General features: G+C 42.5%; 1 protein-coding gene across 2 annotated transcripts in view; it reads left to right on the top strand.

Moving 5' to 3' along the window:
- LOC147107484 (glycerol kinase) overlaps positions 1–16,109 on the top strand; it is a 125,103-nt gene that overhangs the window by 31,217 nt on the left and 77,777 nt on the right. For both annotated transcript variants that reach the window (XM_086006555.1, XM_086006556.1), the window contains exons 5-8: positions 5,028–5,107; positions 5,633–5,770; positions 8,370–8,479; positions 9,630–9,696. In XM_086006555.1, the coding sequence (XP_085862681.1) occupies positions 5,028–5,107; positions 5,633–5,770; positions 8,370–8,479; positions 9,630–9,696 (395 nt within the window). The remainder of the gene's footprint in view (positions 1–5,027; positions 5,108–5,632; positions 5,771–8,369; positions 8,480–9,629; positions 9,697–16,109) is intronic.

The raw sequence follows: 16,109 nt of genomic DNA, 5'->3' as shown, positions 1-16,109 counted from the left end.
GAAGTAGGCAGCTTCGTTCTTTGATCTGGCTACCATCCTCGTCACCCAGATTCCCTGCTCCCTCCAGTACTGACGCAAGTTTATGTCTTGTTGCTGGACCACATCACTGTTCTCCTCCAGGTACCACCTTCACACCCACTCTGCCCTGCCCCTCCTCACTTTCTTTCATTCCTCCTGGTACTTTCTGGCCCATTTGTGGCCGATACACCATGCCGTGCTATTTTATGCCGCCCCAGGCCTCCAATAATCTGAGGTGTTGGAGGCTGTATTTACATAGCCCGCACAACTCTCCCTGTTTAAATTAGATGACCCAGCAATTTATCACAGGGTCAACACCAATACCTGAAAACTGGCAGAAGTCCTGCTCCTAAGCATATGGAGGGAGTCACAGCACGCGGGGAGGTCCTCTTCTCTTCTCATGGGCGAAAGAGATCTCCCCAGGAGATCAATACAGCCTTGTTGCACATTGCAGAGGAGGGCACAAGCAGGGATGTGGTCAGGAGGACCTGGGTGCGATGCCGCAAACATTTCAATGATCTCGGCAGAACACGAAACGTGAGTACAAAGCCACACTCGGCCTCAACCTGCTGTGCCTCTCATCACATCCCCATCACTCTGCCTTCCCTAACCTACTCCTGCACATCCTTACTCACACCAACTTACCTTGCACCTCCCCCTCTATCTGCATTACTACATCCCCACCTGACTAGCCACCCCTCATCCTAGTGCAATCATACCAACTAACAATACACAAGGGTAGGCACTTGGGTGTTTTAGCCAATGTCCATGTAAAGTTTCTGTTAATGTGGTGTCAAACATTGAAACCTTTATTTTCAACACTTTGCGTTCTTGGACAGATTTGTTTGCACCTTTGGAATTGGCTTAGTGAGTTGCAGTGAATGGTGAGACATAACGGTACCCCCGCAATGGTGATGAGTGTGAAAGGAATGGCTTGGGCATTGTAGAGATGCTTTATGGTGTTGGTGTGGGGTGGTGCCAAACTGATGCATGATCTGGCAACCAGCATGTACAGTGTCAAGTGAAGTAAATCTGGCCATGGTGAGGCCATCCATGGCCTCCTGGGCAGCAATGTGGTCGGGTGCTGATGCCCTCTGTCCTGTGCAGCATCAGTTGATTGTGGAGAAGATTGATGTTGTTGTTGTTGCTGGTGTTGGGGCTGATCGTGGTGGTATTCTGAGGACCAAGGTGAGAGAGTATAAAGGGCATCCATGCTGATGGAATAGATGGCAGGTGAAGTAGAGATGACAGAAGCGATCTGTCAATGGTGAGAGAAGCAATGAGGTCAGACTAGATGGAGACTTGTGTATTGAGTTGTAACGTGGTGAATCTGTTGTGGAAATGCAGTGAGGAAGAGCCTGTGGCTGAGGGAAGATATCTCTAAGGTGGGAGCTTTTACTTTACATTTGAAGCTGACAACTCAACAGCTGATTCAATGGCCACTGAACTCCCGCCTCAGCTTGACAGACATGGTCCACGACCAGCGTGGACCCCTAGGGTGAGCTGTCAAATGTAAAAGGTGCGCTGAAAATCATTCTTAAGTGGCTCTAAACAAGCCATTAATTACCTGAATTGGGTCCCCCGCCACTACGTGTCAGGCCTGCTCATCGCTGACAGACCCGACTTCGGGAAAGGCAGTTGAGCGCGAGTTAACAGCTGTCAATCAAATCAAATTTCATTGCCGACCCACCACTGAATCAGTCCACTGAGCACCAGCTAAATTCCGGCTTATATTAAAAGGAAAAAGGATTAGTGACTCTTGTTTTACTCAGTGAATTAAATTCCACAGTCTAAATGCTTTTTCCTGTTACTCAGTTGTGTACAGTGTAGCCTTTGGATTGTATGGTGACATAAATGAAGCATTTCTGTCTTAAGATTTCTGGCTTCTTGAATTCTACTACAGTACATAACAGCAACAACAACCTGCATTTGTATAGCACCTTTAATGTTGTAAAACATCCTAAGGTGCTTCTCAGGAGCGTTATCAAAAAAAATTAGACCCCGAGCCACATAAGGAGATATTAGGACAGATGACCAAAAGCTTGGTCAAAGAGGTAGGTTTTAAGGAGCATCTTAAAGGAGGAGAGAGAGAGGCGGCGAGGCTTAGAGAGGGAATTCCAGAGCTTGGGACTTGGGCACGGCCACCAATGGTGGAGTGACTAAAGTCGGGGATGCACAAGAGGCCAGAATTGAAGGAGCGCAGAGATCTCTCAGGCTTGTAAGGCTGCAGAAATGGGGAGGGGCGAGGCAATGGAGGGATTTGAAAACAAGGTTGAGAATTATAAACTTGAGGCGTTGCTGGACCGGGAGCCAATGTAGGTTAGCGAGCACAGTGGTGATGGGTGAATGCGACTTAGTGCGAGTTAAGGGATTAAGGAGAAGCTTCACTCATAGAAATCCTATGCAAGCCTAGTTTGATGCATTGCAGCATTGCATTGAGTTAAGCTGGGATTCTATTTCTGTGAGTGAAACTGGTGAGTTCACACCCTCGTCCTTCAAATCTATGGTGCTATGCATTGATATTCACTGCACAGGTGTACCTTTTTTTAAATATGAATAGATAATACAGTCAAATTGTGCAAAAACACAGCTTTGCTTTGTCCTAGGCCAGCATAGTTCATTACATAGACATTGTTGCACAATATGTTCTTGGCTGCAAAGTATGTCAAAGTTCAATTCCAAAATTACCACTTGATATTAAGATACTTAGTAATGGTCTTCGAATGAAACATAGAAACATAGAAGATAGGAGCAGGAGTAGGCCATTCGGCCCCTCGAGCCTGCTCCGCCATTCAATGCGATCATGGCTGATCATCCAAATTCAGTACCCGGTCCCTGCTTTCTCCCCATACCCCTTGATCCCTTTAGCCTTAAGAAATATATCCAACTCCTTCTTGAATATATTTAATGAATTGGCCTCTACTGCCTTCTGTGGTAGAGAATTCCACAGGTTCACCACTCTCTGGGTGAAGAAATTCCTCCTCATTTCTGTCCTAAATGGCCTACCCCTTATCCTTAGACTGTGACCCCTGGTTCTGGGCTCCCTGACCATCGGGAACATCCTTCCTGCATCTAGTCTGTCTAGTCCTGTCAGAATTTTATAAGTTTCAATGAGATCCCCTCTCATTCTTCTAAACTCCAGCGAGTAAAAGCCCAATCGACCCAATCTCTCCTCGTACGTCATTCCTGCCATCCCAGGTATCAGCCTGGTGACTCTTCGCTGAACTCCTTCCATGGCAAGAACATCCTTCCTCAGATAAGGCGACCAGAACTGCACACAATACTCAAGATGTGGTCTCACCAAGGCCCTGTACAGCTGGAGCAAGACGTATACGTTTTACATTAAAACAGCACAAAGGTAATTTTCCAAGCACATATGGCAGTGGGGAACCTCGCACACAATTCTCTGAAATGCAGTAGCGATGGGTGAAGTTTCATTCCAGAAACGTACATTCAGAAAATGACCCTTAATTGGATAATTCAGAAATACTAATGTCCAGTGATGTCTTGTAAATGAAATGCGTGAGGGACAGTGTTCAAACATATTTCCATTATTTTATTTTACTTTATTTTATGGCTACTTTTACAGATGTGTCGGGTTAATTGGATAACCCCCCGAAAATAGGTGTGGGGATTGTGGTGCACGCTTAACCTGAGCCCGTTCATTGCGTTGCAGGCAACACGTTAAATTATTGTCTGCTGTTTTACATGATTGCTGTGTGCAGCCAGGGCTACCTGCGCTGTACATCGGCTACACGCATCAGCAGGGGGCTCGATATCGCGGGTGGCTAGCGCTACTCAAAGGCAGCCTGCATCTCTTAAAGGGGAGGTGTATTGTGGCTGCAAGAAGTGGTGGAAACCCTTTTGTGAATTGAATCTGTGCTGTAATATATTGAAGATGGCTGAACATGTGAGAGCGCCAAGTATAGGAAACCACCAAAAAAACGTACCATTACACCAGCAGCCAGACGAAATAATCCAGCAACTAACCTGTAAGTACTCCTTGATCCCTTTAAATAGCACTGGTGGAGGGTCATTCATTCCAGTTAACATCGTCTTTAGATGTGCGAGGTTAAGTCAGGCATTGGCTGGAGTGGAGTTGGAAAATGGCAATGGTGGCATCAAATCAGAATTGCACCTTGATTCGCGTCACATCTCACTGCTCTGCAGGCAGTTGTTAAGCACATGTGCAAACCCCTTTACCAAGGTCAAAGTGTGCATGCGCATCTCGGACCCCATTTTTCAGTCTTAGTGGGCCACTTCGTGCCTAAAAAAAATAAAGGGTGCTACACTGCCCAATTTAGTCCCCATTGTTTTTCTGAGTAGATGCTTTGACATTTTTGTTGTTAATAAATATAGAAAGTTCGGTGTTTGGTTCTAGGGAATTGGCTAAGTACTTGGAGGAAAACATTTTGCAGGGCTACGGGGAAAGGATGGGGATGTGAGACTAGCTGAAATGCTCTTGCAGAGCCGGCAAGGGCTCGATGGGCCGAATGGCCTCCTCCTGTGCTGTAACCATTCTATGATTCTGTATTCTAGCCATGTTGCTGAAGGGGAAAAAACAGTGACTTTCATTTTTAGATCTTGTATCAATTCTGGATTATCCACTTGAGCTTTGGTCAGGATAGTTGAAACTTTTGTTACATCAGAGTCGTGGTGGAGGTAACAAAGGTCTTAAATACCTAAACTTGTGACTAATTGAGGGTGCTGTATAATCTACAGTTTGAAAGTTAGAGTAATCAGCTTGACGCATTTTGTTTCACGTCATGACCTTTTTATTTTGGTGATTCATTCGTTGTAATAAGCTGCGTTGTCATTGGATTGTTAATTGAGCAAATCTATGCTTTCACTTTGAAATGGCTCAGTAGGCAGGGGCATACATATGTTCGCCAAAATAATCTGCTCCCAACTGTTCCAATGGCTAGCAAACTGTTGTTTCAATTGCCTAATTGTCCTTTGCAATACTAGTGTTCCACTTCTGACATATTTGTATGTGTTTCTCTCATCAGTGTGGCTTGACCTCAGGACACAGTCAACTGTAGAAAAGCTGATCAACAATGCACCACAGAAAGACAAAAACATCCTTCAGGTGAGGGATTTATCAGTGACTTCAATTTAGGTTTGGCGTTGGCTTGTTTCAAAAGTATTTTTTTAAGGTTAAAATGTCTGTGCTCAAGTCTCCCAAAGTTTTGTTCATGTTCTACTTACACAGATAAAGAACATTTTTTATGCATGAATGCAGGAGATTAGGCAACTATTCACAAAGTTTACACTTGGGAATAAACTTTGCATTTGGCTAATAATGATTATTAACACTTGCATATAGCGATGCAAGTGAAAGTACTTTCACAGCCACACCGAGGGATTCTTGGGAAATCGGAATATAGAAGTTTCTGTCCAGGTAGCAATTTGTACCTTTCCAACTAAAAGTGGCCCCAAAACATGTATGAATTGTATTTCTCACATTTGTCCCAAATATGCCAATTGCAGATATGTTGCACTGTGTTTTTATTCACAGACTTGGCTATGAGTATCTGTATCATAACTGTAACTGTAACTCTTGCATGACTGACCTTTTTTGCTTTCTTTCGATTTTTTAAATGTTCCTTTTTAGGCAAAAACTGGCCTTCCAATTAGCACCTATTTCAGTGCTGTGAAACTACGGTGGCTTCTGGATAATGTGGAGTCAGTTAAGAAAGCTGTCGCGGATGGCCGGGCTATGTTTGGAACAGTTGATACTTGGCTTATATGGGTAAAGCTACTGATACTTTTGAAATTTCAAGCAAACTGTTTCAGGCAGATCTTCTGATCAATTCTTATTCAGCTGTGTTTTTATGAAATCCTTGTATATTGATTTGGTGCAGAAGCTGTGAAGCAACACTAGAAACGAGAGCTAAAATAGAAAAAGAGCAAAGTGCAACAAACGGGCTTCCAATTTTAATTCTTGTTGCATTACAATGCTAATTTTAAAAGGCTTAAACTAGCTAATATACTAAAGTTAGGGCAGTGCACTCTGATTTTTTTGACTACAGCTGATCTCACAATGTTTATATACTTATCAGAATATGAATTCCTATAGAAGTTCATTTTATTTCTGAAAATGCTACTTTTTTGGAAGATGGTTATGAAATCTACACCCCATTACAGTACTTGTTTTCCTTATCTTTTGTATTATGAAAATGTTTCTTTTCAACTTTTGCCTTTAACCCAACCTACTCAAAATAGAATGAGAATAAACAAGCAAGAAATATAAAAACAGATTGTAAGAGCTTTTACAACTATGTAAAAAGGAAGAGGTTAATGAAAGTAAACGTGGGTTCCTCAGAGGCAGGCAGGAGACATTATAACGGGGAATAATGAAATGGCAGAGATGTTAAACAAATATTGTGTCTGTCTTTACAGTAGAAGACAGAAAGAAGATACTGAAAATTGTGGGGAATTAAGGGCCTAATGAGAGTGAATAGTAATTAATATTAAGAAAGAAAAAGTACTGAAGAAATTAATGGGATTAAAAGCTGACAAATCCCCTGGACCTGATGGCCTAGGGTTTTAAAAGAGGTGGATGCATTGGTTTTGATCTTCCAGAATTCCCTAGATTCTAGAATAGTCCCAGTGGAATGGAAGGTAGCAAATGTAAACCCGCTGTTCGAAAGGAGCGAGAGAGAAAACAGGGAACTATATGCCAGTTAGCCTGACATCAGCAGTAGGGAAAATGCTAGAATATATTAGTAAGGAAGTGGTAACAGGGCACTTGGAAAATCACAATCTGATTAGGCAGAGTCAACACTGTTTTATGAAAGGGAAATAGTGTTTGACAAATCTGTTCGTTTTTTGAGTTTGTAACTAGCAGGTAGTTACAGAAAACCGAGTAGGAATAAACAGGTCATTTTCTGGATAGCAGGGTGTAACTAGTGGAGTGCGCAAGGATCAGTGCTTGGGCCTCAGCTATTTACAATCTGTATTAATTTGGATAAGGGAGACCGAGTGTAATATATTCAGGTTTGCTGACGATACAAAGCTAGGTGGGAAAGTAAACTGTGAGGAGGATGCAAAGAGGCTGAAAGGGATAGAGACCGGTTAAGTGATTGGGCAAGAAGGTGGCAAATGGAATATAATGTGGGGGAATGTGAAATTATCCACTTTTTGGTAGGACGAATGTAAAAGCAGAATATTTTTTAAAAGGTGAGAGACTGGTAAATGTTGGTATTCAGTGGGATTTGGGGGTCCTTGTACACGAATCACAAAGTTAACATGCAGGTACAGTAAGCAATTAGAAAGGCAAATGGTATGTTGGCCTTTATTGCAAGTGGGTTGGAGTACAAGAGTAAGGAAGCCTTGCTGCAATTATATCGGGCTTTGGTGAGACCTCACCTGGAGAACTGTGTACAGTTTTGGTCTCCTTTCCTTAGAGTGGGTGCAACAAAGGTTCACTAGACTGATTCCTTTGGATGAGAGGGCTGTCCTATGAGGAGAGATTGAGTGAGTAGAATGGGCCTATATTCTCTGGAGAATTAGAAGTGGTCTCATTGAAACATATAAAATTCTTAGAGGGCTTGACAGGGTAGATGCTGACAGGCTGTTTCCTGGCTGGAGAATCTAGAACTTTGGATCAAATCTCAGGATAAGGGGTCGGCCATTTAGGACCGAGATGAGGAGAAATCTCTTCACTCAGAAGGTTGTGAATCTTTGGCATTCTCTACCCCAGAGGGCTGTGGATGCTCAGTCGATGAGTATATTCAAGACTGAGAGCGATAGATTGTTGGACACTAAGGGAAGCAAGGGATATGGGGATGGGGTGGGAAAGTGGAGTTGATGTAGAAGTTCAGCCATGATCTTATTGAATAGCTCGATGGGTTATTGGCCTACTCCTGCTCCTATTTCTTAAGTTCTTACTCTATCTCTCCAATGTTGCTCTAAACTCGTATGAGAATTTCTCGAATATGCAATACCACTTTGTTGTCCTGAAAAATTGTTTTTTTACACTTGTAATGCAGGTTAGGATGAATAAAAAACTATGAAAGCGTTGGCCTGTTCAAGCAATAATTCTGACCTCTGATTGTCATAAACATTGAGTAATCTATGCTCCAAATCAATCCTTGCTCCAAGTACTCAAAATTTTAATCTTGAATCCTGATTTGAAACAGTACAAAAACCAACAGCCAAATATGTCTATTTGAATTTTATTTTTTGAATGAATCTATAGACCAAGATTCCTACCAAAGTACTCAGTGAAAAGTTCTATTACAGAAAGTTGGACGGTTCATTCAGTGTCATTAGGCTTGTAATAAAGTGTAAATATTTGTTTATTTCATCTGTTGCTTTGATAATGAAAGCACTGCCTGTGGCTTTAGTGTTTGACAGGTGCACATGACCGTGGTGTTCACTGTACAGATGTGACCAATGCCAGCAGAACTATGCTGTTCAACATCAACACCCTGAAGTGGGATCCTGAGCTCTGTCAGTAAGTTGTATCTAATGAAACATTTCCATTATTGTATGGAGTGATCACAATAATGATCAGGGTGCAGAGAAACTGAATAGGCATTTTGGTTTTGTGCATGCTGGCTAGCTTTTAAACTTTGAGATGCTGCTTTGCAGATTTATTAATTTTCAAAATTATACTTTGTTCACACTAACTTTGAATTGTTATTATATATCTTGGTAGTATGTTAAGTTTAACAATTGAAATGAAGGTTTTATGCACTGTTAGCCGACAGAGGACAATTGTGAGCCACATTTCAAATTTTAAGTGTATTCATTTTCACATAGCCAGTAAATAGAAGTTTATAGCACAAAAAGGCGTCATTTGGCCCACTGTGCATGTGTTGGGTCATTCCTAGAGGAATTCAAACTAATTCTACTGCCCTGCTCTCTTCCCCAAAGCCATGTAGCTTCCTCTGCTTCAAGTATTTGCGGTAACCATTGTATGTCATTGAAGAATCTAAAATGTCCATTTGATTTTCATTTCTGTGTGTGATTTATTTATAACTTAATGAATTACTTTGAAAAGAAATAAAATGTGAGGTTCTTTTGAGGGGTTTCTGATAAATGTGATCATGTTCTATATGCAAGTTCATCTCTTGAACATTATTTTTGAGCACTATAATTGGTCCATGGGAAGAATGTGATTGATCCGGTCATTATTTGGTAACCATTGCTTATTGGTCCCTGGTAATCACTTGACTTTAATGAAGAATGGCATCACAATGATAAGTGATTTCATGGTGCAGTTTCAGTTGACATTGCTTGTGCTGCAAAAAAAATTACCTTCAAAAAATGTTTGTGCTCCTTCAGACCTACTTAAAATGGTTCAATAGCTGCAGCATAATGACTATTGTTCCATGGGACCACTTTTCCAATTGATATACTTTGTAAGTTTTGAAATCCACAAATATTTACTAATGTAACTGCTGCAATAGTGGATTTTTGAACATAATGTTTTGAAGGGGAAGTAGAGATGACCATAGAGCATTCATTTTATCTTTAAATGTCAACATTTGGAAATTTTTGTATTTTTTTTGTTGGGTGCAGAGTGCTGCTTCAATAATCAAATGATTAATTGGCTCTTTTTTGATTTTTCTGGTATACAATTGCTTTGTTTGCTATTCTAGATTCTTTGACATTCCAATGAGTATTCTCCCAGAAGTAAGAAGTTCATCAGAAATTTATGGATTAATGGTGAGTCAATCCAAATAACTTGTACATTATTAGCAACTGAGGTATTCTTATTATAGTTGATGGTATAAGATGGTATAAGATTGATTGAGCTAAATGTAAGTCCTTGGCAAAGTTACTCATCTTCTTCTTGATTTTTTTTATTGTTGTAAAATTTTCCTGAATTGATGGGCGGGGGTGGTGGTGTCCGAGCTCCAACCCCGTGGATGGGGGTGGGGGTGGTTTGGATCCCTGACCCTGGGGGGGGTGGGAGATGTCCAATCCCAGGAGGGGTGGTTTGATCCCTCACCTTGGGGGTGGTCCGATCCCGGGACCCTGAAGCCGGGGGCCTTTGTATGCAGGGGCGGGATCTGAAGGGGAGAGCTTGGGCGGCCGGGGGGAAGCACTCCTGCTCCTCCTGGCCCACAAGCATTGCTGTGAAGGCACTTACCTTCTCCCTGAAACTGTCACCTCGCTTCAGCTGCCGGGCTATCCGAGGCCTGAGAAATCCGGCTGCCCACTGTAAAACCTGCAAAGTAGGTGAAATCAGAGGCTGTTAGCCTTATTAACATACTTAAATTGCCAAACCCACCTCCTGGGAGCAGGTTGGCTGGCTGCCTGCCCCTTGTCCCACCTCTGTAAAACCCGGAAGTTGGCGGGTTGGAGCCGGCATCCTGACCCACTAGGAATTTTTCCTGATTTCTCCTCTCATTCTCACCCAATTCCACGTGCTCACCCATGTTAAAATTCCCCCCATTGAGTCCAGTTCTGGGCACCACACTTTAGAAGGATGTCGAGGCCTTGGAGAAGGTGCAGCGGAAATTTACTAGAATGGTACCAGGCATGAGGGACTTCAGTTAAGTAGAGAGACTAGAGAAACTGGGATTGTTCTCCTTGGAGCAGAGACAGTTAAGGGGAGATTTTGTAGAGGTGTTCAAAATCATGAAGGGTTTTGATAGTCAATAAGGAGAAACTGTTTCTGCTGACAGAAGGGTCCGTAACCAGTGGACACAGATTTAAGGTAATGGTGAAAAGAGCCAGAAGTGAGATGAGACTTTTTTTTATGCAGCAAGTTATTATGATCTGGAATGCACTGCCTGAAAGGGTGATGGAAGCAGATTCAATAGTATCTTTCAAAATGAAATTGGATAAATACTTGAAGGAGAAAATTGCAGGGATTTGGGGAGTGGGACTAATTGGATAGCTCTTTAAAGAGTCGACACAGACATGATGGGCCGAACGGCCTCCTTCTGTGCTCAAAGATTCAATGGCCGCGATTTTGCCAGCGCTCAGAGGGCGAGTTTGGAGGCAGGTCAGGTTAAATTCATTTTGATTGACGGCGGGTTCCGATCCCGCCGTCAACCCGCCTCCAAATAGCCTTCCTAAGTGTCGGGTCCCCGATTTACGAATGGACCTGACACCTAGCGGCGGGAAGCGATTAAAGGCAATTACCTGCCTAATTAATAGGTACATGCCAGTAGTTTACAGCCTGTTTTTGGATTTTGCCGCTTTGCTGCTTCTGGCTCGGGTTCCCCGATGTCCGGACACCACGCCAGGTAAGTGTGGCGTGTTGTGAGTCTGCTGTAATGTTTGTGGAATGATGACAGCTGTAAAAGTGGTGTGAAGGACCCAATGTTGCACATGGTTCGTTTCAGAGCAAACAAAATGTTGGCTACTGTATTTTTAAAACATTTACAGATTTCTTTAGCTTACAAGTTTTTAAATCCATGTCCAGTGCCACCTCATTGGGAGAACCTCTCTCACCAGTGACAGATCGCTTCTGTCACCTTACCTGCAGCTGTCATCTATTCCAGCATATGGAGGGAGCCATTGGCGAGCCTGGGTGCGAGAGTTCACCTTTGTGCAGTGATTATCAGTGTTTTCAGCACCTCAATGCTGTCAAACACTGAGAAATCAACTGTCAAAATAAAATTGTGTGTGTTCCCTTTTAAGGAAACTGGCAGATGACGCGTCATCAAATGACGTCATCAGACCCGCTTCCTGTTAATTGGCCAGTGACGGGCTTACCAAGGTCAGTCAAGGCAAAATCATGTCTGTGGAGCAGAGGCAGCTGGGGGCAGGACTGGAAGCTGGAAACCAGCGGTCTCGCACTCAACCCGCCTCCATTAATAAAATCGCAGCCAATGATTCTAAAGTGAAAATCTGCATTAAAAAAAATTTTTTTTTTAGACATTGGAAAAATTCTATTTTTCTTTCAGATTATCTATTTTCTTCCTTTTTCTTTTTGCCCGCCACCAGGATTTTTCTGTTCCATATCATAGCTGAGCACTGTCCACATTACGTGGAAGAGATGGCACAGAAGTCTTAATTTTCCAAAAATTGTGTTGATCTGATCCATAACAGTTTGCCTTGGGAGTGTTGATTAAGCTACTGATGCAGGAAAGCATGGCCTAAGGCATACTTAGCTGGGGAATGTAAAATTCGGCTGGGCTGAAACTTGCATTAAAGGGAAGTTATACTAGTAGCAGAAAAGTGGACTAATTGTTCACAATAGCATGGTAGATACATGTGGGAAACACTGCTCCATTGGATCCTAAAGAGTTGGTGGTCCTGCAAGAGATGCACCTTATGAGTGTGTTCCTATTTGGGGTTGAAATCATACACTCTAGTAAAAGTACAAGTGCCAGCTGCATGGAAGAGAGTTCATTGATAATCATCTAGGTTCCTTATACCTGACTACAAATGAGGAGGCTGTTTTGCTGGTATAGTGAAGAAGGTGAAAGCAAGTATGCTGCTTACTTGTACACATTGCTCATGGGACCCAGCAAGCATCCCATAAACCTAAGTTGGGAACTACAGGAGTTACCATTTAAAGCATTGCATGTAACCAGTGCTATGTTGCACACACTTATTTGTGCCAAACCTAGATGGCACAATCTTCTTGCACTGGAGATGGCAGTCATTGAACTTCAAACAGGTGATTAGGATTCTGGCCCAAGGCTGTTCTCTGCTGTTATGGAGTTTCTCAGTGGGGTCTGCATCTCTAGACGAAAAAAATTAGAAAAGAAGAAAGAAAGACTTGCATTTATATAGCACCTTTCACTACCACCGGATATCCCAAAGCGCTTTACAGCCAATTAAGTACTTTTTGAAGTAGTCACTATTATAATGTAGGAAACGCAACAGCCAATTTGTGCAAAGCAAGCTCTCTCAAACAGCAATGTGATAATGACCAGATAATCTGTTTTAGTGATGTTGATTGAGGGATAAATATTGGTTAGGACACCAGGGATAACTCCCCTGCCCTCCTTCGAAACAGTGCCATAGGATATTTTATGTCCACCTGAGAGAGTAGACTCGGTTTAACATCTCCTCCGAAAGACGGCACCTCTCCGACAGTGCAGTACTCCCTCAGTATTGCACTGGAGTGTCAGCCTAGAATTTTGTGCTCCAGTCCCTGGAGTGGGACCTGAGCACAGCCTGAATTCATGTTGGCCATGGGGTCTGCAACAAAAAAGAAAAATTGCCTCCTGCAAAAATATGGCCATGGTGGAGTGCTGCATACTGAAGGCATCATGACTACGTCGTGGATCATGGCCATTGACGTATATAATGCCATTTCTGTGGTTATATACCATCTGTACACCAATTTAGTGCAAATCTTTGCTGTTCATAAAAACAGAAATAGCTGCAAATATAGGCAGCATCTTTTGTCAGAGCTCTACCACCTAGAAGGACAAGAGTTCTGATGTGGGATCTTTGCCACATGGTTAAAGCTTTTCACTCTGTCCAGCTGATGGTTCCTGTTCACAGAGAAAATGATGAAGGGGTTTCTCTTTGCACACACAGTGCTTATCACATTATTAACGCATGCAAGCACTGCCAACTGTATAATGTGACACATGTTCGCCTTGACATTCAATGGCTTTACCATCATCTAATCCCCCATCAACAACATCCTGGGGGTCACCACTGGACCAGCCACATAAATACTGTAACTACAAGAACAGGTCAGAGGCTGGGTATTCTGCGGCGAGTGACTCGCCTCCTGACTCCTCAAAGCCTTTCCACCATCTACAAGGCACAAGTCAGGAATGTGATGGAATACTCTCCACTTGCCTGGATGAGTGCAGCTCCAACAACACTTGAGAAGCTCGACACCATCTAGGACAAAGCAACCCACACTATTGGCACCCCATCCACCACCTTAAACATTCACTCCCTCCACCACCGGCGTACTGTGTGCCATCTACAAGATGCACCGCAGCAACTCGCCAAGGCTTCTTCGGCAGCACCTCCCAAACCCGTGACCTCTACTGCCTAGTAGGACAAGGGCAGCAGCTGCATGGGAACACCATCACCTGCAAGTTCTCCTCCAAGTTGCACACCATCCTGACATGGAAATATATTGCCGTTCCTTCATCGTCACCGGGTCAAAATCCTGGAACTCCCTCCCTCACAGCACTGGGAGTACCTTCACCACATGCACTACAATGGCTCAAGAAGGCAGCTCACCGCCACCTTCTCAGGGGCAATTAGTGATGGACAATAAATGCTGGCCTTGCCAGCGACGCCCACATCCCGTGAAGGAATAAATTTAAAAAAAATCCATGTTGGCTCTCTAATCACTTCAAATTTCTCTAAGTGCTCAGTCACTCTGTCTTTAATTATAGATTCCAATAACTTCCCCACAGCAGATGTTTGGTCTGTAATTTCCTGGTTTCTCTCTCTCTCACTCATTATTCTTAAATAATGGAGTTACATTTGAAATATTCCAATCCAAAGGGACAATTCCTGAATCGAGAATGCTTTGGAAGATTATGGCTAAAGCATCTGCAATTTCCTCACCTCTACTCCTTTTAAAACCCTGGGGTGGAAACCATCAGGTCCTGGGGATTTGTTGGCACCATTATTTTTTCTAATACTATTTTCTTGCTTACGTTAACTTTAGTGAATTCCAGACCTTTATTCATTTAGTTTCCCTGGAATGTCAAGTATATTATCCTCTTCCTCTACTGTGAAGACTAACAAAAAGTAATTATTCAACAAGTCTGCCATTTCCTTATTTTCATTTGCAATGCTACTTGCATCTGTTTTTAAAGGGCCCACATTACCCTTGACTACCCTCCCTTTTTTCCAAAATAATTGTAAAAACTGTGTGATAAGCAAGTTGCTTCTTGTATTTCCTTTTTGCAGCTCTTACTATCTGTTTTGTCTTCCTTTGCTCTTTATATCTATCCCAGTCCCCTGGATCTACACATTCTTTGCCATTTTTAAGCTCTGTTAGTTTGTTATCTCTCACCTCTTTTGTCGACCATAGCTGTTTTATTTGGTAACTAGAGCTCTTGACCCTTCGGGGTATATACTGGTCCTGTATTAAGTTAAATTCCTTTTGAACACATCCCACTGTTCATCTGTAATTTTACCCAATAACAGTTTTGACCAGTTTGCTGTGGTCAGTCTCCGTCTCACTCCGTTAAAGTTAGCCATACCAAAATCCAGAATCTTAGTAATTATGTTAGGTTTGAAAAGGAGAAACTTAACATTGAATTCGATCATATTATGGTCACTGTTCAATACATTTTCCCTTACTGTTAGATTATTAACTAAGTCTGGCTCATTACTCACTACTAAATCTAGTATGGCTTGCCCTCTTGTTGGTTCTAGAACATATTGCTCCAGATAACTATCTTGAATGCACTCAAGAAATTCACTGCCTTTCTGACTTGAGCTACTCTGCTCTTCTCAGTCTATATGAAAGTTGAAGTCTCCCATTAAAACAACTCTGCTTTTGCTACAAGCCTCTCTATTCTCCTGAATTAATACATTCTGCCACATCAGTGCTGCTATCAGGAGGCCTGTCAATGTTGTCTGCAGTCACTCTGCAGCAAATGGTTCAGCTCTGACGGGGCCTGTCTTATGAAGTGACAAAGACAGGTCCCCTGCTGCATGTCCAGTTACTTGTAAAGGAGTCTATAACCACAACTTCTATGGTGTAATAACTGGTGCAGACAAAATGCCTTGGGTGTTGTCTGCCTCCTGATTTCCTTTTCCTCATCTAAATCGTGCAGCATGTTCAGAACGCCCAAAGGATTACTCATTCTCATCACTTCGTATGGTGCAATTTAAATTGCAGCAGCAACAAAAAATAATGAAGGAATGTATTGGTTGGGAAAATTGCAAAACAATTGAGGACTACCCAGCAAATCTAACTAAAGTATGAAGCAAAATGTAATTAAAGAACACAAAAAACTGCCCAAAGACTTTACCAGCAACTGTGTCCTTCACCATCACCCTTACTTTTAACAGGCCTGTTTGAGCAAGAAAGGATCTAGGAACCCCTATTCTATGAGTGGTGAGGTACATGCTGTGGATGGAGCTGTATCCTAAGTTGCAAAATTCAGTGTGGAGCCAATTTTCAATAATTTTAATATATTAGGCCTGCGCATGCTGGCCATGTGGCCTCATTTATTGCT

This window comes from Somniosus microcephalus, chromosome 14, assembly GCF_052327205.1.
Source record: "Somniosus microcephalus isolate GS21.2 chromosome 14, FLI_Smic_1.0, whole genome shotgun sequence".
Classification (NCBI taxonomy): Eukaryota; Metazoa; Chordata; class Chondrichthyes; order Squaliformes; family Somniosidae; genus Somniosus; species Somniosus microcephalus.
This window is presented reverse-complemented; position numbering and strand designations above follow the sequence as displayed.